At 42.1% G+C, this 26,836-nt stretch overlaps 1 protein-coding gene across 2 annotated transcripts in view; it reads right to left on the bottom strand.

The window, feature by feature from the left end:
• The window catches only part of RAPGEF5 (Rap guanine nucleotide exchange factor 5), a 235,128-nt gene that overhangs the window by 80,514 nt on the left and 127,778 nt on the right, over positions 1–26,836 (bottom strand). For both annotated transcript variants that reach the window (XM_086397408.1, XM_086397410.1), the window contains exon 9: positions 20,619–20,744. In XM_086397408.1, coding sequence (XP_086253534.1) covers positions 20,619–20,744 — 126 coding nt within the window. The remainder of the gene's footprint in view (positions 1–20,618; positions 20,745–26,836) is intronic.

Genomic DNA, 26,836 nt, shown 5'->3' with positions numbered 1-26,836 from the left:
ATATAGACAGACAAGAAGTTACGAGATCACAACAACTTGCTCTAATTCAGGATATGGCTCTGAGAGTCGTTAATGTGAAAATCACTAAGGCAGCCCCCAGATTTGGCCCGTACTTAAGAGGATGGTTGGTCGGTTGGTTTAGTTGGTAAGTCTGACTCTTGTGAGCCCACGGACTGTAGCCTGCCAGGCTCCACTGCCCATGGGATTCTCCAGGCAAGAATACTGGAGTGGGTTGCCATTTCCTTCTCCACTTTAAGAGGATACATGGTAAATATACATGGTGAAGTATAAAGCATCATGTAATCATTAGTTACCAGACCATTAAAGAAAGCTAACATAATTTTTATCTCACAGTGGTAGAAGTTACAGTTGGAGAACTAGGGAGACAGCATTGCCATATGCAACTAACAGATCTACTAGGAATAGGCAACAAGGGAGGGATCGAGTCAAGACCAGGCAGATAAATTGGTTATATTTATTGAGGGCTCACCATATATCAGCAAAACTAGGGGATGAGCTTCCGTTATATTATCTAAGTGTTAGTTGCTCAGTCATGTCCAACTCTTTGTGATCCCATGGACTGTAGCCCACCAGGTTCCTCTGTCCATGGAATTCTCCAGGCAAGAATACTGGAGTGGGTTGCAATTTTCTTTTCTAGGGGATATTCCCAACCCAGAGATCAAACCCAGATCTCCCACATTGCAGGCAGATTCTTTACCATCTAAGCCACCTTCTTATCTAACCATTACAACAATTCTGGCTTCCCTGGTGGCTCAGATGGTAAAGAATCCGCCTGCAATGCGGGAGACCTGGGTTTGATCCCTGGGTTGGGAAGATCCCCTGAAGGAGGGCATGGCAACCCACTCCAGTATTCTTGCCTGGAGAATCCCCATGGACAGAGGAGACTGGTGGGCTACAGTCCATGTGGTCGCAAAGAGTCAGACATGACTAAGCGACTAAGCATAGCACAGCCCACACAGCGTAAATACTATTAAATCTCTCATTTTGACAAAGTAACTTGGCCAAGCCAGATCCCAGGGTGAGGGTGTGTGTGCTACAGCTGAGATTGAGCCCAGGAAGACCCAACAACAGAGCTCGTGACCAGAACCACAGACATCCCTGGAAGATGGTCACTAATACATGTTAGAGACTACAGCTATGGCAGGGACTAGTTTACCCTGGTGCTGGCAGCCAAAGCAAGCCAATCTGCTCAGCGTGTAAGCAACAGAGGTGTCTACATCATCCTGAGTTCCAAGAGGAGAAGAGGGTTGACAAGGACTGAACGTGGTCTCAGGACCACAACTACACCAGCTCAGCAAGAGCAAAGTCCAAGACCCAGCAGAGGGGAAATGAAGTGCTAGCAAGAATTGAGTTAAGCATGGCAGGGATCAGTTCAATCTGATGCCCACAGAACTTGGGCACCAAAAGACCTGAAGACTAAGGTTGGCAGGGCTTCCAGCGCATATGCTGCCTTGGGCCTGATCGGCTCAAGCACTGGGCAGACATGGAACTGTACACTTTAAAATGGTTACTTTTATGCTATGTGAATCTTATCTCCAACAAAACAAAAGAGGGCTGTGAGGAGTCTGTGGGCAGAGGAGTCTGCTGATCAAAGCACATGGGACTCTGCACCAAGCAGCTACAAGAAGGTCTGGGAAACATGCCCTTTGAGGTGTGTTCAGATAGTTGGAATGTCTAAGAAAAAAAAGATAGGGACAATGAAACCATTGCAGGAGATTTTCACTTTCTGAGCTACACTGTCTTGTGGAACAGGATTATTGGTGATGTTGTAGAAAAGTACCTTCCGTTAATGGATCGTGAGTTGGAGGAAGCAGACTCAAGGTCAATTTTAGGAAACACAGAGGCAAAATGACCTCTTTTTAAAACTGGAGCAGAGTCTGGCAGTAACATTATCGACAAGTGAAGGTGCTTCTTCAGTGAGTAAGGCTGGAGATGATGACCTTCACATTTTTCCCAAATCCTCAGATCCTACAAAATTCGGTTGTCTTGACTTCACTTTTTCCCCAGAAGCCCGAAGTGTTGGTTCCCTACAGAGGAAAGCTGCGTGTGATTTAGTGTTTAGGGACTCTCTCCTCATCTTGCACTATGGAAATTCACACACAGCTGAGCAAACCAAACCATCAGTGCCCACATCTATTCTTGTACTGTAAATGTGGGTACCGCAGAACTGGAATACTTATCTGAAAAAAAAATATCTCCTCCGGCCAAAAACAATTTTGTCGAAGAACAACCTTCACAGAATTTGCTGACAATGTATCTCATGATTCTATTTTCTTACAGGAAAAAAAAAAAAAGCAAACAGAGCTTTAGAAAAAAAATAAAAAAGGATATCGCTGGCAAGATAGACCTGATTAACAGAGCAGCTAAGGGAAAGATAAAGTAAGCAGATGTGTGTCAAGGTGAGCAGTGGTTTAAATTTACCAGATTCCAAGGTTCCTGCCTAGCAAACACATCCTGTCAGAAAGAGTATTTGAGTTAATGATCATTTGTTCTTTTAAAAAATCCTAAGAATAATATGATTAATAATTCAAACTAAAGCCTAAATAGGACTAATAGGGCTCATCATCCCCAGACTTAGAAAATCTAGGTCAAGTCTGACTTCCATAGTACGAAAGCAAACACAAAGTTGTTATGGAATGTGGTCAAACTCCCAGAGAAAACCAGTAAACGTGATAAGACAGAAAGCTCCGGCTGCTAGAGAAGAACCGTATATATTGAATTTTACTGCCTCTAATAATTATTATCATGTAAAGTAAGATTTCTCAGAACCCTACAATTAGGGCAAGGCTGGGAATCTGATCCAGGCCAACTTCAATCTAATTCCTGCACATTTTATTTTCCTAACACTCTTTCTGGTCTAATATCAGTTCACTACAATTCAGATCCTCTTCTTTGCTTCATACAAGACACTCCCCATGTGACCCTTGAGAGTTATTAAATCACACAGGTTTTTTTTTTTTAACATAAAATCTTAAATTTTATTAAATCTTTCTCAGCAAGTGCTCTAGTTCCAATACACTAGTTCTTGGTTGCTGAATAGATTGTGGGTGGGGAAGGAGAGGAGAAGGGCAAGGAGAAACGACAGGACAAGTTCTACCCTGATATTTGTTTCAGGAGAACATGGACTTGGTCTGTCTTGTTCTCTGTGCTGGCCCTACATCCAGAACAACACTGCCTGTAAAACGAATGAACGGCCTGGTGAGCGACAGATGAGCAGACAGATACTAGACAGCAGAGTGGCCCAAGGTCAAGGACTGAAAGGTCTGCAAAGGCCGGGAGGAGGAGGTTCAGCTACAAAGAGATAGTCCAGAGAGCAGGCTAGGGTAGAAAGGAGAAATTTCAGGAGTGAGTTAATGCCTAATGAGACCCTAGTTTGGGATGGCGTTGCTGATTACTTGCAAGGGAGAAGTCAACATCCTTTAGCATCAGCATGTCTAAAGTATAAACAAGATAAAACACCTGCAGCAACAAACAAGGCATGCTGTCGGCCAGGGTCACGGGCTGAGGCTGCTGCACTCCATTGCTTCTGCAGCCCCTTAGTCCCAGATATGGTGGCTATTTCATTCTGCTAAGACTTACGAGTTACATACACTCACCCTGGTTACTGAGTCTATGGGAATGTGCAGAGGCTTGGCTGGGTTGGGAAATCACTAAGACTTATCCTTTGGCTTCAAGAAGCCTAGGTCAAAGGGCAACTGAGGGTTCTGCCTTGTGCATACACGATCTGACAGAAGCCCATTAGAAGGTAATTCAGACGAAATGGGGATGCCTTCAAATTCTAAATTAGATCATTAAGTAGCTGCTAACATGACTGAGTTCACTGGAGAAAAACTGTCTATCAATACTTTGGATATGAATTCCACCAATCCACAGCATCCTTGGAGAAGGTTTGCACAATATGTTCACGACAGACTCTTACTTTACAAAACACTGAGATGACTTAGTGCTGGCAACAGTGCTAATTTCCACTTCTCATTATTGGTATATCTCGATGGCCCTCAAAATACAAAGCATATGTTGCCTGAGATTTAAAACAACTAAAAAATCGGAAATCTTGTTTGCTAGGCAATTTTACAGAAATGGCAAATACAAATTGTAGAAATACGTTCTTGTTCCTACGAATTTCCATGTCATTTTGTGTGTGTGACACACACATGCAAAGTTATTCTAAAGGGAAAATATCAATATTGACACTTTCCCCAAGCAACCTAAAGATGAGATGAAAACCTAAGGCTTCAAGTCAAGGAACTCTATAACTCTTTCCAAATGTCTGCCGTGTGTATATAAATGTGACTTTACAAGTGTATGCGTGTGAACACACGTGTGTGTGTGTGTATGCACTTGAGTGCACGTATAACTTCAGAGAGGGCAGAGCAGTAATAAAAAGGTCAGACTCTGTCCTTATGCAAGTTATGGAGTGAAAAATTCCTAGTTACCGTAGCAACTGCAAGATCACATGGCATGGGAGCAAGGAGATACAAAGCATCTTAAGTAAACACTCTTGTTTTTTCATGTTTTGCACATTCCTTGGTGTTTTAAGAGAGACACACCTAGGTCTCAGCAACAACCATCGCAGAAACCTTGTTTCACAGCATGAAACAAGACTATGAGACAAGTAGGACTGTGTCAGTCTTGGTTTATTGTGCACTCATAGAAAAAGGTGGTATTAAAACAGGTTAAAAGAATTTAAACTGCAACGAAATACTACTACAATTGTTTGAAAGATAAACAAAATTATGAGATAAAAAGGAAGAAAAGGTTAAAATAAGAAAGAAATAAATTTGGTTACACAGGAGTAGGTGTTTCTCCCTTTTTCTGGAGTGAAGGATGGGTGTGGAGAAAGAGAAAAATGGATTGAAAAGAAATGGAAGTACTTAAGTGATAATACAGACCAAAAAAAAAAAAAAATCATCTATTTTCCTGAATGTTAACGTGCACTTAGTGTACCAAAGAGGATTGAAACCTTCAAATACAAACCTGCCCAGGTGAGATCCTTGCTCCATGAACTGTGACTCACTGAAGCTTGAAAGTTTGTTTCTACCCTTTACCAAGTATGTGTTCTCCTAAAGACTTGTCTGCAGTTACCAAGTGATGATTGGTGAGGAACCTCCTTGTCCTTTCTGCCTGTCATTTCCAGGCTAATCCTAATCTCCAATGAACTGGAACCCTGGAGCAGGCATAACTTTGGATTTGCACAGATTTGAGTGCTTGAACTTCAGAAACATTTCAAATCACTCACATTTGCCTTCTCTACAGAAATCAGGTCCACAAATACCAATTGAAAGCCTCATGCTAGATGCTGGGGATAAAAGTTCAAATAAAACATAGAGCTTATCTTCAGAGAAGAAATATTCTTTCTGAGAGACAGGTGAGAGATAAAAATTTGCATTAAAAACAACAACCAACAAACAGTGGTTTGGAGCAAGGTTGTGGATAGTGGTTAATGAGCTGAGCCACTACAAATAAAGAGACTAATTTCTTCTTATTTCTAGAAGTTCAAGACAGTAGGATCTAGAAGCTTTTTTTAGTTTGTCATTATCTCAGAGTTTCATATCTCAATCTTCCTCAGGACATTGTAAACTCAGAAAAACAATTCCAAATATTTAATGACGTGGCTTGAAATATGGCTTCAGCACCCTGATAGCAGAGCTACTTCTAGCTGGATGCTAGATCACCATCTGTCCCATACCAACTGCATTTCACAAAAAGGAGATTTTTTAGAAATTCTATCCACCAGAGTATTTTTAGAACATAAAAGAACAGAACGATTTTTGGCATTGATAAGCATAGTCAATCAGAGTGAAAAATGGCTACTCAGGGCCTCCTGAGTAATCGATCGGCATCCGTTTTAAAATTGCAACATTTTCCCCCAAAGTGTTTAACACTCAAAAGTATGAATGCTGCTAAACTGGGGAAAGTGGGGTGGGGGACGTCATCTTCAATTTAAGACAGGAATTTCAGAACCAGAAGAAATCTTACACCTCTAATCTCCTACTTTTATAGATGAGAAAACTGAAGCTCAGAGAGGTAATATTATTCACTAAGCTTATATTTGGTATATTTAATTTGGAGGAAGTCTGTTAACAGTTTCAATTTCTCAAGAATACAATGGATTTTTTTTTTAATGTTGGCAACCAGTAAAAATATGAAAACATGAAAAAATCTGCATGTGATAACTGATGGAGAAATCTTACTTTTATATTATAAAAATAAATTCCAGTTATATTAAAGACATGAATAAGAAGTGTAACTCTAGAATAGAACAAAATAAAATTAAGTGTCTAGCCACAGAAGTGGGAAGAACTTTCTAATTTTAAAGGCATTTTTAAAGTTAAAAAACATGAATCAACACTTTTGCTCATATGTGCATAAAAACAAAAAAGAAGAAGCCTGGAAAAACTACATGTAACAAATACGACTAAGATTTATGTCCCTAATGTATAAAGTACTTATTCAAATTAGTAAGAAAAATCCCAATAGAAAAAATGGGCAAAGGAGGTGAATAGATTAATTACAGAAGAAATATGGATGGACTGATATTAACTGCAAGTATTCAACCTCACTAGAAAAGAAATGTAAATCTGAACAAGATAATACTTTTCCTTCCCATCAACCCGACAAGAAAACTTAGCTTCTCCTTCTAAGAATCATAATAATCAATATGGGTGAAAGAAAGAAAGAGAAGTCGCCCAGTCGTGTCTGACTCTTTGCAACCCCATGGACTGTAGCTGACCAGCCTCCTCCGTTCATGGGATTTTCCAGACAAGAATTTTGGAGTGGGTTGCCATTTCCTTCACCAGGGGATGTTCCCGATCCAGGGATTGAACCCAGGTCTCCCGCACTACAGGCAGACTCTTTGCCATCTGAGCCACCAGGGATGCTCCAATATGGGTGAGGGGTAACAAAACAAATACTTTAATGGAGCGTTGATGTTTATGAAAACTGGAACAAGCTTTATGAAGAACAGTCGAGCATAAAACATAAAAGATTAAGGCAGTTCATACCTGTGAGTAGTAATTACTCAGCTACGAATTTACCCTTAAGAAATATAAACTTAGATAAAGATTTTTCTAGACATGTGCATCTCAGATTATTATAACTGGAAAAATTTGAAACCCTATTTGCCCCCAAATGGGAAGTGTAGATAAGTAAAGTCTGTTATAGAAACGTAAGGAAAGCCTCATAATGCATGTGCTGATATGTTGGAGACGGTAAGGAGAAATCCTGGTTAGTTCTCAATAAAGTTTTCTTTTCTTCCTTGTAGCTTTCTATTATTTCTAAATGTAAACAAAAAAGTCTAACAGAAAGAAATGTGCTATAAATTCCAGCAAGTTGCCTGATGCCTTGTTCTTGACTATTAAACAGCCATAAATCTCAAGAATGAAGCTTGTTTTCAAAAACAAATTATTAAACAGGTCAATAACTGTATACACTATACTAATTTTAAAAATATTTTGTAGTTAGAAAATGGGGAGGGAGAAAAATGGTCAATGCCATTTTCCAACAATATCTAACACTCCTTAGATACAAGACTTATGATGTCTGCCTTTTATGATTTGTGTTCTTACCTGGTAACAATGCCAGGAAGTAAAAGAGATGATGTTTAATTTAGCAAATGCCTCACAAGGTGAAGAAACAATTTTCTAGAAACAGACACCTTATTCAAAGTACACCCCTTCTTTTCTTCGGTCTGCATATTACCCTTCTTTAACTCCCTTATCTTTGTTTTCAATCCTCCTCCCTCATAAGTGGTGACGAGCTTGGGGGCTCAAATCCAATCTTGCTCACTTATGTCTCTGTTCTATGGTGTGTGATGTCTGGTTCATTAGTGCTTAACAAATGCTTTTCTCAATGAACATAGGCAAGAATAAATTAATCTTGGTCAAGCATTTTAAAAATTTGCTCTATATTTGAAAAGGATAAAGTTCTACTGAAATTAAAAATCATTTAGGCCCTCAACAAAGTGAACTTTATGTGTCACAGCTGAATGCCTACTGTTGGTAGCAGCAAGCTAAACAGTTATCTGGCTGTCTCCATCCTACTAGGATTTTTCCTAATCATCTCTACGAGTTCAAACAGGGGAATCTGAAATAAGCTGCTAATGGCAGAGAAGCTAAGCATCTGACTGATGCGAAATGCTAGCATCGGTCTGAAGACCTCAAGGCAGTCAAGTAAGTGACTGAATCCCCCAGAATTGCTGGGTCATTGCATCTGGCTAAGGAACACACATTGAATTTCCTCTGGGTCTTCTGTAGGCCTGTGCTACCCAACTCTTCTTTCTAGGGTCCCCCAGACTGGGAAGTCTGCAGTCTGCCATCCTCTATCACTTGGAAGGAAAAGACAGCATTCCCAACTTTTCTTCTGGAGTGAAACGATCTTAAAACTTAGGTTTGGGCCAAAACAGGCCCAACAAAACTCTCACTGCCCTCTTCTCCGAAGGTTTTGGCATGGCCAGGTGTGGTACCTAAAAGCAGAAGTCAGAGCCAAGATGCAAAAATGGCAAAGCACACAGGGTGGGGCCCAGGGGGATCAGCAGCCACAGATGTTGACTCTACCTGGGGCCACCTGGATCTTCATGAGGAAGGATTTTTCCAGGGTGTGGCACACTTGTCTCAGGTCTCTGCAGATCTCCTCTATATGCCAAGATCATGAGTAATACTAAAGGACAGGAATTTGAGATTTACTGACTTCAAATAGAAGTGGCATCTACTTAAAATTAGGATACAGGTCAGACACAATTGCTAACTTACAATGGAAATGGCATTTAACAGCTCAGCAAGTCTTGAGAGGCATCTGCCCACAAGCATCTGGCATTCAAGTATATTCCTTAAAAGACAATCAGAATAAAATTGGCTCTCTGCTTTGTTCCAAAGTTTCTTCTCTCGAATTTTAAGGGTTAGTTAAAATTTGGCCTCATCTTGAGAGTCCCTTGGACTTCAAGGAGATCCAACCAGTCCATTCTAAAGGAGATCAGTCCTGGGTGTTCTTTGGAAGGAATGATGCTAAAGCTCAAACTCCAATACTTTGGCCACCTGATGTGAAGAGCTGACTCATTGGAAAAGACTCTGATGCTGGGAGGGATTGGGGGCAGGAGGAGAAGGGGACAACAGAGGATGAGATGGCTGGATGGCATCACCGACTCGATGGACGTGAGTTTGAGTGAACTCTGGGAGCTGGTGATGGACAGGGAAGCCTGGAGTGCTTCAATTCATGGGGTCGCAAAGAGTCGGACATGACTGAGTGACTGAACTGAACTGAACTGAAGCTCAAAAGCTTCCCTTCTCCACCTGACTGGTATATCCCTTAACCTCAAACCTGTAGGTACAACTCAGCACTAACTCAAGCCATGCATGTTTCTGTCTCTGCCACTGTATATTCCAGTCATACGTACTAGGAGAGGAGACAGTATTATCTCCATGGTTTCAATTAACCTCTCAGTTCCAACAATTTTAGAGTTATATCAAAGTATTGTTTTAACACAGAGGTAATTTTCAGTTCTGTGCTTCCCTATGGATGTTTAATAAGCACTGAATGCCCCAGTAACTTTTTGTTGGCAAAACTGTGCCTGCTTTTAGGACTTGCTGTGTTAGTTTTTGCAAGGGCTAACTGCTTCCCTGGTGCCTCAGTGGTAAAGAAACAGCCTACCAATGCAGGAGATGAGGGTTCGATCCCTGGGTCAGGAAGATTCCCTGGAGAAGGAAACAGCAACCCACTCCAGTATTTTTGCCTGGGAAATCCCATGGACAGAGGAGCCTAGCAGGCTATAGCCCATGGGGTCACAGATAACAACTGCTAACAAGCAGAGGAGAAGTAGTTCAATAGAAATGCTTACTGGAGCAAGGGTCACTTCAATCAGGCTAGCCTCTGTTAGAGCCCCACAAAATATAACTCCAGAAACACAGAGCGATAAAAGCACAAAGACTAAATTATACCTTTCTCTAACAAACCTGAAGGCTCTCCGATAATGACTATTTTAATTAATGATCTTTTGCTTCTGATAACAGAGGCTAAAAAGGTATACATCTTACTAGGAGAAATATATCAGAATATTTCAACATCTTTTTGTGATTAATGAACTTTAGACAGAATTAATGGACTGTGAAGTACTTACTACCCATTTTAGAGGATACTGTTTATAATCCTATTTAGCAGTTGCCAGTTTTTGAGTGAAACTTTTTCTTATCCAGTCAAGATACATCATATCAAAAAAGTTCTTATCAAAGCCTATGCTTCTCAGAGGAAAACTCCATGATACTCGGATTGATTGCAAAAAACACCACATCATCAGAATCCCCCCACTTATAATAACAGTAAGGTCACTGAGCTGGAAGAAAGTGACAGCATCTATCAACCATAAAATTCAGTTTGGGATTTGATTAGGTACTGGACCATCTGGGGATCATTAGAATTCTTTATTCACAAGAGTACCAATAGGAAGCTTGTTTTACCTCTATAAATCCTAGCCAAGGCAAGATCAAGAAAGGTTTAACGAATCATCCGTATGATTTTGATTGCACAGGGTCAAAATTTGACTGGACACCTCTACGCCACCCCAACCTGGGAGGTCAGTAAGATACCTTCTGGGACTCACTGAGTCTTCTTGAGCTTCCTTGGAAATCCCTACCCCAGGGCCACTTCCTGCCGTCTTAATTACATTATCACCATTGTTCACTCCCTGTCTGTATTTCTTGGATCTAAAGGAGCCCCTAATCCTTTACTCTGACTCAGCTCACCTCCATCAAGCCCAGTCATTCCTGGAACCTGAACAAAGAGGACATTTACAAAGTTTTGTTAAAATTGTTGAGCCTTGTTCACCTAATTACAGACAAATGTACAATAAATGAAGAGACCAAGTGCCATATCTTCTTTCTCCATTTTTTTTTTCCCTGAATACAGGAGGGAGAGATTGGAAAAGGAAAGAAAACCCTGCAAAAACCTATTCCCGGTAGACCTAATGTGACAGCATTAACTTCAAGACATTCAAACAAGTCTTTTGTTCTTCAATAATGGAGTGGGTGATTTTTCAAAAATTAAAGACAAATTTGTATATACTGACAAACAAGAACATGGTCATGTTTTAAGTAAAATATGGGTATTTAACATGATTTATTAGAAAAATATGTACTGTACATTTGGCCACAGTCTGCTATGTTCTGTTATGATATTTTCAGCCATCTTCTATTTTTGCTCTCTTAAAACAACATTTAGGGCTGCTGTATGCCAGATGGAATTTTTCCTTTCCACCCACTTCCCACTGCAAAAGGGGAAAAAAAAAAAAAGGTTCTTTGCATCCCACATGAAAATCTTTTATAAATTTCTTTTCCTCATCTTTATCAACTGAAGTATCTGAATCACTCAGAAATCACCAAACTCTGGCTGAATCAATATGCAGCAAATACTATGCAGCAAAGTAAGTATATTTAATGTGAACATACGTGCCTGCCGGGTGTTAATTAACAGAAAGTATTCATATTACACGCAAGTTCAAAATTCATTCTATGAAACAGGACTGAATCAAAGTCAATTTTTTAAAGAAAAATGATGAGGTGGTACATTTTAGAGTAAAGCTATTTAGTTAAGAGCTGAGCTATAATTGGACATTCTGTCTTCACAGCAAACCTTTGACGTTTATGCTGGTTACTGTTTTACGTAAAATTAAGAGAGGTCTGTGAGGGAAGGCGAGTCAGAAAGCTTTGAAAGGAGTGAGTGTGACCCATTCTAGGCTGGCAAACCCATTCCCACACTGCAGCAGAGGAATCTCAAAAATTCAAATCTAATCATCGTCATCTCTTGTTTAAAGTGTCCACAAGGGCTCTGTATCACTCTGAGCACCCCGTCTTTGACTCAGCCTGTGGTAAGGCCTTGCTTCCTCGGCCTCCTCGCCCTCCCCGGGCTCCAGCCGCTTGGTTCCACCTGCAGAGTGGCAGCGTCCTCTGCACCAGCCCTTCCTGTCCTCACGTGGGTTTCTCCTCTGCCTGCCCTGCTTCACTTCTTCTAAGAACTCTTCTGACTCTTCAGATCCTGTCTCTTCCTCGGGGACACAGGCATGTCTCCCTGGACCAGCTGAGTGTCCTGTGATAAGCTTCCATCGCATCTTGGAGCTTAGCATGCAGATAACTGGGAACTCAGGTCTTCCCAGGTGGCTCAGTGGTAAAGAATCCACTGCCTGCCAATGCAGGAGACACAAGAGATCCCTGGGTCAGGAAGATCCCCTGGAGTAGGGCATGGCAGCCCACGCCAGTATTCTTGCCTGGAGAATCCCATGGACAGAGTCTGGTGGGCTACAGTCCATGGGGTCACAAAAGAGTTGGACAGGACTTGGCAACTAGACAACAGTAACTGTGAACTTAGCCTCTAAATTTGTTGCAATGCTGCCTCCCCCCAAAGCACTGATGTATCAGGACAGTCTTTGGGGGAATCAAGACACAAAGTACATGAGTACCTGTGTCTCCATGTCTTATTTCTCCAGGCCTCAGTGGTACACAGTTGTCATGAAGTACAGTCCATCTCTCTATGAAGGGCTGTCCATCTGTCCACACATCTTTGCTCTATCCTTTTGTCTTAACCCACTCACTATAAATTCAAATGAAACCAAACCACCAAAGATTTCTACTGTTAATTCATCAGATGACAACCTACAAAGTATCAATACGGTTATATTAATGCAGATCACGCCTTGATAGGGGTAGAGAAAAAAAAGAATATAAGGTTGCCAGGGGTCTGGAGTGAGGTATACCACTGAGAGGACCAAAAGTTGAGAAAAATACTTTATTTTTCAGTATTTCAATGCTTCACCATATTTAGTATGATTTCTCCCCCTGGAAGAGGGCATGGCAACCCACTCCAGTATTCTTGCCTGGAGAATCCCCATGGACGGAGGAGCCTGGCGGGCTACAGTCCATGGCGTCGCAAAGAGTCAGACACGACTGAGCGACTACACAACACAGCAGTATGATTTCTCAAACATACTGAAGATAATATGACTATTTTAATATTACAAGTAGAAGAACTTGATAACCTGGTGAGTAGCATCTGTACCATAGGGAATCCAACATCTGCTAAGAATATGAATTTGATAAACCAAACTAACTGAGCCAGGATCCAGTTTCTTAACTGGGCCTTTTAAAAACTAAACGAGTATCTTCAGAAAAATAAACGAATACAATAATGACAAGTTCGTCTCTGCTTAAACTGTTAAAAACTGAAGATAATATTTTTTAAATGTTGAGACTTGCAACAGGCTTCTTGTGAGACCTAAAAACCCCAGCTAGTGGGCAGATGGCTCTGCCAGACAGTGGGAGCTCAACCACTGAAGTCCCCTGGCTGCCTGGCTGCCGATTTTATGACGCAAAATAACAAAATAAAAGCAGGATTTAAAATGAACCAAACTTCCAAACCTTGCTTTTGAAAAAGGAAAAGACTTTCTCTATGGATTGCTGCAACTGCAAAAAAGTTTACCAGAGGTACTTCCCTCTCCCTGAACGTCTGTGAAATTATTTAAACACTTCGTTTAACACTGTTTTGAATGGTGCATTGGTTTTCCACGTGTGAATTTTATCTCCAGCCAAACTGTAAACTTCTTGGAGGCAAGACCTATCTCGTCTATCACTTTCATGATTACTCTGATTAAAATTAATTCTGATTAAAGATGAACAAAAACAACTCACTCAATGAAGCCTATTTCCTCTAAAAAGGTATGTATGTAAGTACCAAACCAACACAAAGTTGGGATTTTTCTCATTAAGAAAAACAACATGGTTTCTGCATAGAATTTCTCAGTAGTGGGCCACTTACTATGTTATGACTTGACTATTACATTTGAATTCTGGCTTTTGAAACTAAGCAATGATGTGATAACACTGCACTTGTGTTTAAGTAGTTCTTGGTTAAACTAAATCACCGGCAAACTTCAAATAATGCCATGATTGCTCTTTAATTTTACTCACCTCTATGCATAAAATGAGTTTGATTTCACATAGAGCATAAAGAGGGTTTTCATTTTATATACAGTGTTTTTTTTTTTTAAGTAAGAGACTAAATGAAAGTTGGGAAAATGCAGAGATCAACTTTTAGAGTGTGAAATAAAGAGCAGCAAGAGCCAGAATACTCCAGCCCACTTCTGCCCCAGGGACGCACAGGCAGCAAGCCCTTGGACGCCTAGTGAGCCCTTTGACGCAAGCAGGGCTCCAGGATGAGGCTGCAGGAAACAGGGGAGAGGAAATTCCGGTTTAAGTTGAGAGATAGGGACCCCAGCCTGGCAGCAGACCCTGCCAAGATTTGCTTTCAGAATGTGTAAAACCTCCTTCCCACCCATATTTCATGAGTGAACTGGAAAAGGGGAAGGAAGTAGGGTGGGTCCCAGACTCAACAAAGGGACTAAAGAAAGCGGTGTGGGGAGGGGGAGGGACACAGACAGGGCCCCTGTGGAGAGCAAGCATCGCTAGGCACGGCTTTCATGCACGTTTTATAGACTTTTGTTTCTGCAGAGTGGAAATTAGGAGCTGCGTGTTGCTACTCCTCTTCTACAAGGTAATGCACTAGGAAGCATAAATGACATTTCAGGAAAAGCTGAGTTTCAGTCTTCCTGTAAACAGTGTGGTATGGCAGAACACAGCAGCCACGTCTAGAGTCGTTCTTCAATCCAACAGCTTCACAGACACTACATGTGAACTGTCTATACACTTTAGAAAATTAAGTTAGAACTCAAAAGAAGCTTGTACCTAAGCATCCCTTTTCTTCCTTCCTCCCCATACTTCACCACCACCATCCTTTCAATACAGACTCGTCCTCTTTCCCCCAGGGCTGTGGTCCAGGCAGCCGCCCTTTCTCAGGACTGTCCTGCCATCTCGGCTTCCGGTCCTCACACCAGGTGCCCTGTGGGGTTGATGGCTGAGCGAGCAGGTGGCCAGGGGCAGCCGGACTGGAGTTTCCACCTGGCCCAGCTCTGCTTGGCCACTCACCAGCCTCAGCTTTCTGACCCATCACACTGAAATAACATCATTTCCCTCACAGAAGGGCCCCCTCATCCTTCTTTTTTATGAAAACTAACAAAACAAGTCAATAGCTTTTCATTATTTGTAGAATGAAGTGAAACATGTCAGCCCTCAAAATCCTCCACAGCCTGGCCCCGATCTCGTTCCTCACCAACTTTTCCTTCTCCTAAATCTTTGCCACCATCTCCCTCAAACCCCACTCTTGGTGCTCTGGTGACACAGAGTGGTTTCAATATCAAGGAAAAAAAACAGCTTGTGTATTTTGTAATGCTCTTCTCTCTGCCAGGAATGCTCTTCTTCAGTTTGGATTGTTTAATTCCAACTTCAAACCTACTTCAAGGTCCGCATCAAACTCTACCTCTGCCATAAGAAAGAATCCTGTTTGCCGAGGTGAAAATTCTTGCTGTGACACCCATGTATCTCTCTGGGGATTATTACCACTGTCTCTCCTCTTACCACTGTTATATGTGTTTGTATCTCCTCTCCACACGTGACTACACTCCTTCAGGGAGGAACCAGCATAGTTATTCTGGATCCACTACAACATTAGCTTTAATAAAGGTGCACTGAATGAATAAATGACCAAGGATATTCTAGAATAACAGTATAGAAACACCTGCTGCTGCTACTACTAAGTTGCTTCAGTTGTGTCTGACTCTGTGCGACCCCATGGACTACAGCCAACCAGGCTTCTCCGTCCATGGGATTCTCCAGGCAAGAGCACTGGAGTGGGTTGCCATTTCCTTCTCCAAGGCATGAAAGTGGAAAGTGAAAGTGAAGTTGCTCGGTCGTGTCCGACTCTTAGCGACCCCATGGACTGCAGCCTACCAGGCTCCTCCATCCATGGGATTTTCCAGGCAAGAGTACTGGAGTGGGGTGCCATTGCCTTCTCCGATAGAAACACCAACTCAGACTAAATGGATCAGGAGAACACCTCTAAAATCACGGTTAGTTCTGAAGGAGGTACATCACTGCAGCCGATGCCAAAGCATTGGCCAAATAATTCAGTTCATTTTGAGGTTACCAGAGAGTCTCTATGCTTAAGCTATCGTCCAAGTACCTGGGTCTCAGAAGAAGCAGTCTCCCTACTGTTAGCCAAAAACCCATCTGACGGTTTGCTGATGAGATAAACACGGTGTGCTGTAGCATCTCAGATACCTGAAACGGCTGCAGGACAAGGCAAGGGAAACGGCTACAGAGCTTTTTGGGGAAAATGACCAGCCATTCTGGTGATAAAGACAACTTTCTCATGTCCATACCAGGAAATTGTAGTACAAACTTCAAAACTGCTTAGTGTAAATTAGCACACACATCCTCCCATCACCAGTCATCAAATGCTGCCAAGTTTACCATCTAAATGACTCATCATCTGTGACCTTCTCATTTCCCAGAGTTGCCACCCTGGTTCAGACTTACATCTCTCACCTGACTCACAACAATATCTTTCTAAGGGTTCTCTCCAGCGTTTCCCTCTTCCTCACTCAATTTTTCCTCTAAACCAATGCCAGAGGGATCTTACAAAGACCACATCTGATTACGCCGCTTCCCTTCTTTGATGGCTTTCCTTGGCCAGAAAAGCAAGTCTAAACTGCTCAGAGCGGGTTGCCAGGTCTTTCACAACTGAATTCTACCCTCCCTCACAGCCCACCCCACCCCAGCTCTTTTCCCAAGAACTGCCCAGGCTCAACTCACACACCTTCCTGACGGTTTCTCTGTCTTGAATGCTCTTCCCTGCCCTGCCCTTCTATGACCTTAGTCATCCTTCCAGGTCAAGCTCAAAAGTTCCCATTTGGTAACATATGCCCCTTCCTCTATGGATATAATCATAGAACTAAGACCAGAAAATATGATGCCTACATAAGAGGCAATTTCTTTAAAGAATTAATGACGAAATATTAAGCTCACTCTCATAATGCTTATAAGAAAGAGCCCTTTCTGTCCCCTTCTTAAAAGTTCTCACATAATTTTCAACACTTAGGAATGAGTGCTGGTTAATATTGCCTACAGCCTGTTAATACAAAATAGGAAAAGTAAGTGCTTCCTGAGAAACTTGTGGTAATTATACATTTAACTTTTTTTAAACTTCAGAAACACCCTGGCAAAAGCACAGAGTAAAGCATTTCTCTAATTGCATCCATTTTTAATCATGACATTTACCAGTTTAAGAAGATACTAGATATGCCTACTCAGAAATCTCAAAGCCCCTTCAATTTGTAACAAGATGCACCAGCAACAAAAGCCTTATTCTATCAAATTCATGTCTATCTCTGGGCAGTAGTACCTTAAAGCAGCTTTCTCTTTTGAATGCTTATGTACAAAGAGGGACATGGCTTACTGGAACTGGAGAAGCAAAGTCATTCACTAAAAAGAATGACTGATAAGCATCTGAGATTCTAAACTCAAATTTTACCACTATCCACTTGAATAATTTTGGCTCAAGAATGGTAGATGAGGTAGTTGAAGCATTTGAGAATCACAAAAGAAAGGAAATTTGTATGTTAACTCTATGGTTTGGTCATAATTGTTATTGTTATAAGAGTAGGAAACTGCAGAACTAGGTTTACATTAAGTAAACTGCAGTTTCCTCTGTATATTCTGTGTGTTTTCATGGACAAGAACAGATGACTGATGCTGAAAAGAAAGTGAGGGCAGGAAAAATGAAAACGCTGCAACCAGCTCATGGACACTGAACTCCATCGGCAAGCAAAGGGATTGCTATTTCGAGTGCTTAAGACAAAAGAGTGAAACAATCCAGCAGATGGTTTTTATTCCTAACGAACAACTGTAAAAGGTGCAGGAAGCACCCAGTGTCAAAGGTTCCATTTGGTGGTGCACCGTGGAAGCCTTAGCCTTGAGAGCTGATCAATTCAGCTGATGTCAGCTTGAAGGAGGGAGATCACAGAATCCTTCATATTCACCTTTCCTGACTGTCAGCTTCAGCAGGAAAAGTCTAAAGAGAAAAGGCCATCATTCCACTATTTATTTATACATCATCTTTCCCCTCAGAAGGACACACTCTTCAGAGCTGTTAATGCATCCTTATTACAACATTCACGCAAGAAGTAAAAAACCATAGTGTTCTTTTTTTATCATCTTAAAATGAAGGTTTAAAGAGAACAGTGAGTACACAACCATAAGCAGAGTTGCAAACCTTCCACCACTAAATTTCCATCTCATGGTCAAAGTCCTTAACAGCAGCAATTGTATTTGGAGGGTATTATATTCTCATTAACTGTAACTATAATATTCTGCATTAAACTAATCAGGCAAAGGCAACACAGGTACCTTTTTATTAAGCATAAAGCTGTCTATGTCCTAAGGCTGGTGATTTCTGACCTTGGGGAAGGGGTAAGGGTTACTCTATTGGTCTGATTTTAAAAGATCCCTCCCTCCCCTCAGGTTGTCACTGATCCACTGAATCGAATATACAATCCATTGTATAATGTGTGCTCAGTCGCTCAGTTTGTCTGACTCTGCAACCCTATGAACCGTCCCAGGCTCAGTTTTGTCTGACTCTGCAACGCTATGAACTGTCCCAGGCTCCTCTGTCCATGGGATTTTCCAGGTAAGAATACTGGAGTGGGGTGCTGTTTCCTTCTCCATTGTATAATACGTCATCCAGTACTCTTGCCTGGAAAATCCCATGGGCAGAGGAGCCTGGAAGGCTGCAGGCCATGGGGTCGCTAAGAGTCGGACACGACTGAGAGACTTCACTTTCACTTTTCACTTTCATGCATTGGAGAAGGAAATGGCAACCCACTCCAGTATTCTTGCCTGGAGAATCCCAGGAACAGGGGAGCCTGGTGGGCTGCCGTCTATGAGATCGCACAGAGTTGGACACAACTGAAGCAACTTAGCAGTAGCAGGGAAAAGAGAGTCGGACACGACTGAAGCAACTTAGCAGCAGCCCCAGCAGCAGCAGGGAAGAGAACAGAGAAGGCAATGGCACCCCACTCCAGTACTCTTGACTAGAAAATCCCATGGACGGAGGAGCCTGGTAGGCTGCAGTCCATGGGGTCGCTAAGAGTCAGACATGATGGGGCGATTTCACTTTCACTTTTCACGCATTGGAGAAGGAAATGGCAACCCACTCCAGTGTTCTTGCCTGGAGAATCCCAGGGACGGGGGAGCCTGGTGGGCTGTCGTCTATGGGGTCGCACAGAGTCGGACACGACTGAAGCGATTTAGCAGCAGCAGGGAAGAGAAATGCTCTCAATTAAACTAGGGCATGTTTTCATATCATCAACTGTTAAGACTCATCCTGATTTCAGAAATGCTAAGATGTGTGTGGAGGGAGGGGGTGAGTGCACCCGGAAATCGATAAAATATAGCATATGAAAACGACTGCTAACTAAGATGAATCAAAAGGAACATTGTTTTGAGAAATTTAAGACATGCGCCGGGATATTCTATGGATGCAGAAGAGGTTAGGAGTCAGTCTTCCATACAGTTAACCTTTGGAGTGTTTTTGACAATGCAAGAAAGTTCCTTAAGTAGTACCCTCTGAGGTGAAGGCTCCTGAGACGTCCACTCAAACTTAAAGCCAACAGTCACCTCTAAGATAACTGCCACTGCAGGCTCTGAAACTGCCTAATTGTTCTCCCCCTTGAGACACTGATAGCTAATGACTCAATGCCACACGGCTATAGATGTGTTACATGATCAAACGGACAGCCTGCCATCCTGGGACCTCTCACCTCCTCTCCCGCTCTGTCAATCTCTGCTGTTTGTACTGATGGTCTTGGAGCGGAACGAGCATGAACCAATTCTGCTCCCTTGCAAAGGGTTGAAAATAACATTTCAGCAAAGATTAAAAGTCAGAGAAAAGACGTTCATAAACACTGGGGAATTTTCGTCTTCATGAGCAATCCTGGAGGGCTCAGCATGGAGGGTGAGGCCTTACAAACAACAACACGAAGTCAACAGACAACAGTGTGGAGCAGAAGTGAGTGGTCCCATTGTCTCCCCAGCATGACCGCAGCGTTCTTGGTTCTAAGGCTCAGTCTGAATAACCGCTTTCAGGACAACGGAGCAAAGCGTCCCTTCCCTCCAGTCTAACTGCATCTGAACAATATAACTCTTGTTGGAACACAAACGTTCATGAAATACTGGGAAAACGCCCTTCTGACTCTGCCGCTTGGTCTAAGCATCTAGAATCTGTTCCTCTGTTCTCACCTATTTCTTGAGTTAGGACTTACTTGCCTGATAACTAGACCCACCCCCTGGGCTCAACATAAAAGTACATCAGAATGTTCTTTTAGAATTCATACTCCACAGAGTTTCTGATGGGGTGAAACTCCCCAAGTCAAGCCTGGAAGCTATCAAATAGACATGCATTCATATGTGCTCCTCTGCATTCTTATATTTCTCCATGATCTACTTCTGTGAAGAGACTGCTTCTAAATCCAGCGTCATAAACCACTGGCCTAGAAAATTAGAGCAGTTGTCATTCTCTTTTACTAAGAAGCATGCTTTTGGAGGGGGGAAAAAAAAAAACCAAGCCCAAAGAATTTAAAATAAAATATTCTTCTCTTCAAACATACAACCAGGCAGAAACACTTCCCACCCCTTCAAACCTGCATCCCCAAGAGGAAAAGTGCTTACGTGTTCAGACTTCTCCTGTTCTTTTTTGTCCGTCTGCAAAAACTGACAGCTTTCTCTTGCCAGCTTCTGGACCAGTTCAATTCGCCCGATATCATCTCTCTCCTGAAGTTTGCACATCATGCCGGCCTTAAGAGTTGGAGAAAAAGTGAAGATGTACTTAAATCCACAGTCCCAGGACATGACACCGCTCACTGAATAGTTCACCTTATAATACACTCATCTTCTCTTGTCGCCTGGATTGAATCATGGTCTTGGTAAAAATATGTTGCCTCTCCAAAACTGAAACTTAACCTAGGAATGCCGCACCAAAAGACTTAAGTTGAGATCATTTATCAGTCTACTCTAAGAGAGGGAAAGGCAGAGCGCACTGAATCATTTGCTGCTAAAGGGTGCTCCTGCTATGCCACTATTTGTTCCTGACAGCCTGTTTCCTGTTACATAAGCCCAGCAAGAGGTTAAAAACTCATGGGAAAGTTAGCCAGGAACTACTCCGGCCATCAGGGTGAAGTGATAGAGAACTAAAAATAACAGTACACAACCTCCTAATTCCTTAGCTCCACCAGCTCATTCCATGTACAAACACACAGTTCACAAGAAAAGGACAAGAAATTCTTTTCTTCAAAACTGAAAAGTTACTGTGGGGCAATATCAGTAAAATAACTCCAATGTTGCATGAAATGTGGTGGAAAGTTATTAAAAATCAACTGCAAAAAGAAAGCTTCAAATTTACTCAGAGTTTAGAAATGGTCCACAAAGCACCATATTTTCATTATACCCAAGTACCAAGTAATAATGATAATATGAAAAAGAATCTAGGATTTTGATAAGAAAAAAAAATGTTCATTGTTAACACACACTCTGAACAGTTTCTACTCAAATTCTTTCAAAAATGGTTCACACTGATATATGAGGAAATGACCCAAAAAGAAATCTGAAGTTATTCCTGGCAGGAACACCTAAAACTATCAAATCCTCGTTTTACCCTATACAATCTACAGGATTTGAATGGACCCAGCAATGTAACCAAATATGGAGAAATGGGCAGCAAGTGATCACAACTTTAGTGTCTTAATAGTTTGTACTGAAGACATACAGTTTGTTGAGTGGGCATCAGAAGAATGGAACCGTCCATGCAAAGCAGTGACTAAGGAGTTACTCCTAAGGGCAAGGACAGCTCCTCATCTAGCATTTTCTCCACAAAAAAGGAAGGAAACAACAAAAAAAAATCGGAAGTGGTCCAAATCAGATTCCCCTGGAATGGCAAGTGGAATTTCTACACCAAAGTCAGGGATTTATTTTTACTGTGTGCTTCACAAGTGGTCTTCCAGTTCGTCTCCAGGGTTTCCTCAGACAAGGATCTCAGTTTATCTTAAGACAGGCTGTGCAGTGCTGGAGAGCCAGAAGTACTGGAAAGCCCCTTATCATGCTAGACAAAATTCTGAAACCACTAAACTTCAATCCATGAGTACTAGCACTGCCCTTTAAAGCAACTGAAAGTATGTCTACTTTTTATCCAATATGACGACCTTCTAAATATTTAAATACCAATATCTATGATGTCCTCCTTTATGCATTCCTCATGTATATTCCCCTAAAGTGAAGTCACTCAGTCATGTCCAACTCTTAGTGACCTCATGGACTGCAGCCTACCAGGCTCCTCCATCCATGGGATTTTCCAGGCAAGAGTACTGGAGTGGGGTGCCATTGCCATTGCCCTAATTCCCTATTTTATTCATTCATTCATTCACTCAGTCACTCACTCAACTGATTTTATTGGAACAACCATGCACCAAGATCTATTACAGGTTCTAAGAACACAGTGGTGAATAACAATAAAGACCAAGTCACACGTCATGTTCAGTTCAGTTCAGTCGCTCAGACTCTTTTCGACCCCATGAACTACAGCACGCCAGGCCTCCCTGTCCATCACCAACTCCCGGAGTTCACTTAGACTCACGTCCATCGAGTCAGTGATGCCATCCAGCCATCTCATCCTCTGTCGTCCCCTTCTCCTCCTGCCCCCAATCCCTCCCAGCATCAGAGTCTTTCCCAATGAGTCAACTCTTCCCATGAGGTGGCCAAAGTACTGGAGTTTCAGCTTTAGTATCATTCCTTCCAAAGAAATCCCAGGGCTGATCTCCTTCAGAATGGACTGGTTGGATCTCCTTGCAGTCCAAGGGACTCTCAAGAGTCTTCTCCAACACCACAGTAAATAGGAGATGTGGATTATATTAACATACAGATACGAAATATCAGATGGTGGTATATGATAAGAAGGAAAATACAGTAGGGTAAGGGACAGAGAAGGATTTGTTGGTTGACATCTGAGAGGAGACCTAAGGGGAGTGAAGGACGTTCCAGGCAGAGGAACAGAAGTTCAAGGGCCCCGAGGTCTGGGAGTGTTCAGCATGTTCCAGGATGAGGGAGGGCACAGCAGGGCTGCAGCAGAGCTGGTGAGGGCAGACCTGTGGGACAGTTCAGAGAGGTGATGCTGGACCAGGACGTGTAGCTTCTGTACAGGACGTGCAAGAGGTTTACATTCTTTTTTTGAACAAGATGGAAAAATACTTTGACATGTTTTGAACATAGGACTGGAATAATCCAACTTATCTTTTAACAGGATCATTCCATCTTCTGGGTTGAGAAAACACTGTTAAGTGGGGGAAAGCAGCTGAAGCTAAGAAGGCCAATTAAGACTGGTCTTCAGACAACAACTGGTTTAGAAAAAGAAATGGCAGCAGTAGAGTTGGTCGGAAGTGGTTAGATTCTGGATCTATTTCAAAGGTAGGGTCAGCAGAAATGGTTGTCTCCAAGATATTTGACCTGAGTGACTAGAAGGGTAGGGGCTGTCAGTTCCTGAGATTGGGAGACTTGAGGAAGGGGGGTCATCTGGTATGGGATATGCCTATTAAGACATCCATGTGGAGCTGCCAGGTTGGCTGCCAGGAGATCCAGAGAAGACTAAGCTGGGGATGGGAGTCATCATAGGGTAGATCGTATTTAAACCAGAGGAAAGACTAAGGTTACCAATGGGGTGATGCAAACAAAGCAGAGAAGAAATCCATGAACTGAGTCTAATATTTAGATATTGGGAAGATGAAGAGTGAGGCCTCCCTGGTAGATCAGTGGTCAAGAATCCAGAGACTCAGTTTTGATCCCTGGGAAGATCCCCTGAGAAGGAAATGGTAACCCACTGCAGTATTCTTGCCTGGAGAATCCCACGGACAGACAAGCCTGGCGGGCTACAGTTCATGGGGCTGCAAAGAGTTGGACACGACTTAGCAACTAAACAACAAAGATGACTAATCTGGAACGGAGAATGAGGAGGCCTCTAGGAGGAGAACCTGGTGAGTAGCGAGTCTGGTGTTTTCAAGGAGGAGGGAGTGAAAAGCTGCATCCAGTACAGCTGAAACATCAAATAAAAGAAGCTCGAACAACTGACATGGAATTTAACAAGAGTAATTGCTGACTTTGAGTATAACTTTTTTGGGAGAAAAAAAAGTGGTGGGGGGACAACTTTTATTCATATGGGCTTCACAGAGAATGAGAGACAACTCTTTTGAGGAGTTTTATTTAAAGAATGGGACACTATTTAAAGAGTGACGCTGCAGTGTTCTTGCCTGGAGAATCCTAGGGACGGGGGAGCCTGGTGGGCTGCCGTCTATGGGGTCGCACAGAGTCGGACACGACTGAAGCGACTTAGCAGCAGCAGCAGCAGCAGCAGGAAGCTCTGGTTGCTCATTTAAGGTGAGGGATATTCCAGCACATTTATCTTTATTAGAAATCATCCCATGTAGAGAGAAATTTGATGGCGTGGGCCAGAGAGACGGCATTTTCAGGAGACGTGTGCTTGAGTAGGAAAAAGAGCATAAAGATCTACTCTCAGAAACATGCATGTGAATACTTCCCTCACTGTAACAGGAGGGGAGGATACAGGGGGTGGACTGCAGGTAGGCTGGCATACCTGGTGACGAGAACATGGAAATTCTTTTTTGAAGACCTCTATTTCAGAAACAACAATTCAGGTAATTAGCTGAGAGTAAGGACCCTGAGAAGATGCTGGAAGCATAACAAAAGAGAGCATGTAACAGTCATTTCAGTTCCAAGGGTTAGCAAACGTTTTTCTGTAAAGGGCCGGAGTGTAAATATTCTAGGCTCAGTGGGCTGTGAGGTTCTGGTGCAAGGACCCCAAGTGAAAGAGTGAAAGTGTTAGTCGCTCAGTTGTGTCTGACTCTTTGCAGCTCCACAGACTGTAGCCCACCAGGCTGCTCTGACCATGGGATTCTCCAGGCAAGAATGAATACTGGAATGGGTTGCCATTCCCTTCTCTAGGGGATCTTCCTGACCCAGGGATTGAACTTGGGTCTCCTGCACTGCAGGCAGATTCTTTACCGTCTGAGCCACCGTGCAGTTCTAACACAAATGGAGCAAGAGACGGTACGTAAGTGAATGAGCACAGCTGTGTTCCACTAACACTTTATTTACAAAACCGGCAGGAGGCTGTGGTTTCTCAACTTCTGACCTGAGAGAATAGGAAACTGGACAACAAAAATAGAATCAGACTGCCAAGCATTAGCAAGGACCCACTTGATTTTATTTTTAGATCCTTTTACCATTCTAGCCATCCTCCTTAGACATACTGGTTTATCAGGATTTTAATGGAGTTCATAACCTGAGCTAATGCTAAACAAATGGGCCAATCTTGAAGATGCTCTTTTAATCACTGCCACAGAGTAAAAAGAGGACCAGTGGAATTAAGGATCTTCCTTTAAAACTAAGAAGACAAAGAAATTATTCTGGGAAATTTCTAGACAAAAATGATCAACATTCTTTAAATGTTTTGATACTTAAAGGACTGTATCTCTGTTATCCAGAAAATTCATTTATGCTGACCATCTAGGATTTCTTCTCTGTCTCTCCGTGTCATTCTCCCAGTGTTTAATACACTGTCTTGCTAGAGGAGAGAGGGTGTCAATGACCCTGTAAGCTCTGGACCTGCTGCACGGTTGCTTACTCAGCAGTGTGATGGATTGGTCCCCATCTCTGCCTGCTCCCTGGGGTGGCAGCCTTGGGTAACAGAGGGCACGAGTGGGATGGGCCAGGCTGGGATGGTACACAGGAGGAGAGCACCTCGAGCTAACTGACCTGGCGAGTGAGAATGAGCCTGCTACCTCTTCTCACCAGCACCGGCTCCAACACACCTGGGCCAAGCTTCCACAGATGCCAGTTTGGACAGAGAGTCTTTACTTCTGTCTGTGGGTTCCACACGTATCCTTAGAATATAACTGATAATATCATCAGCAACAAAACGATAGGACTGAGGAGAGGAAATTTAAGAGACCTTAACTATTTCTTTGGCTTCTAAGTGAACATGAGCTTCTTGCTTAGGATCCTAAATATAGACTTTTCTTTTTTGAGGAAATACATTTTTATCAGTACCACGTACTTGGGTGTACAAATTATGTATTTTAAACACAACATGCTATTATTTTTAAAAAATGGGTTTTCAGATGGGCTTAAATTTTTCATGTTTATAATTAAATCATCTTATAATTTTACAAGGAATATTGTGATCTAGATTTTCTGGTCTCTTGCATAATTTCTAGGTGCATTTCACAAGATAATCAATTTGATAGCACTCATATATAACTATCAAAAAAGGCTTTCAAGGAGGGTTATGAAAGCTTCTTCACTCCCTAGAGAACTTCATGCCTGGAGAGCTGCCCGTATATCCTAGATAGTTTTATAAGACAGTCCTTTTTGGAAATACCATGCTCAACCAGATGTTCTCCAGGGGGTTCCTTTCACAGTTCTGTAATTTAGTGATTTAATTCAAAAAAGCCATGAATTTATTAATATATTTTGAGAGCTTTGTTATGGCAAGAGAGGCAAGATAACTAACCGCCCTTGATCTAGACTTCCATATGACAGGACTACTTAATTTATCTATGTGAAATTAATTATAAACTGTTCACCTAACACTCTAGACCAGAAAAAAATAAAAGATTAATGTGTAACAGTCAGAAGAGTTATTTAAGAGCCTTATTTCAAGGTCTGCTTTGGAGAAAAAAAAAAAAAAACTCTGTAATGCATAATTAAAGGAATTCATATGATTTTCAGTATTTGAGAAATATTATGAATGTAAATGAAAAGTCTGTTTCCTTTATAAATGGAGTCATAAAAATGTTTGGTCCATTCTTTCAGGGATAAAATGAAAC

This window comes from Bos grunniens, chromosome 4 (assembly GCF_055505025.1).
Source record: "Bos grunniens cultivar Pamir isolate PY7600 chromosome 4, Bosgru_T2T1.0, whole genome shotgun sequence".
NCBI lineage: Eukaryota > Metazoa > Chordata > Mammalia > Artiodactyla > Bovidae > Bos > Bos grunniens.
Note: the sequence above shows the minus strand (reverse complement) of the source record. Positions and strands in the feature narration are given on the sequence as shown.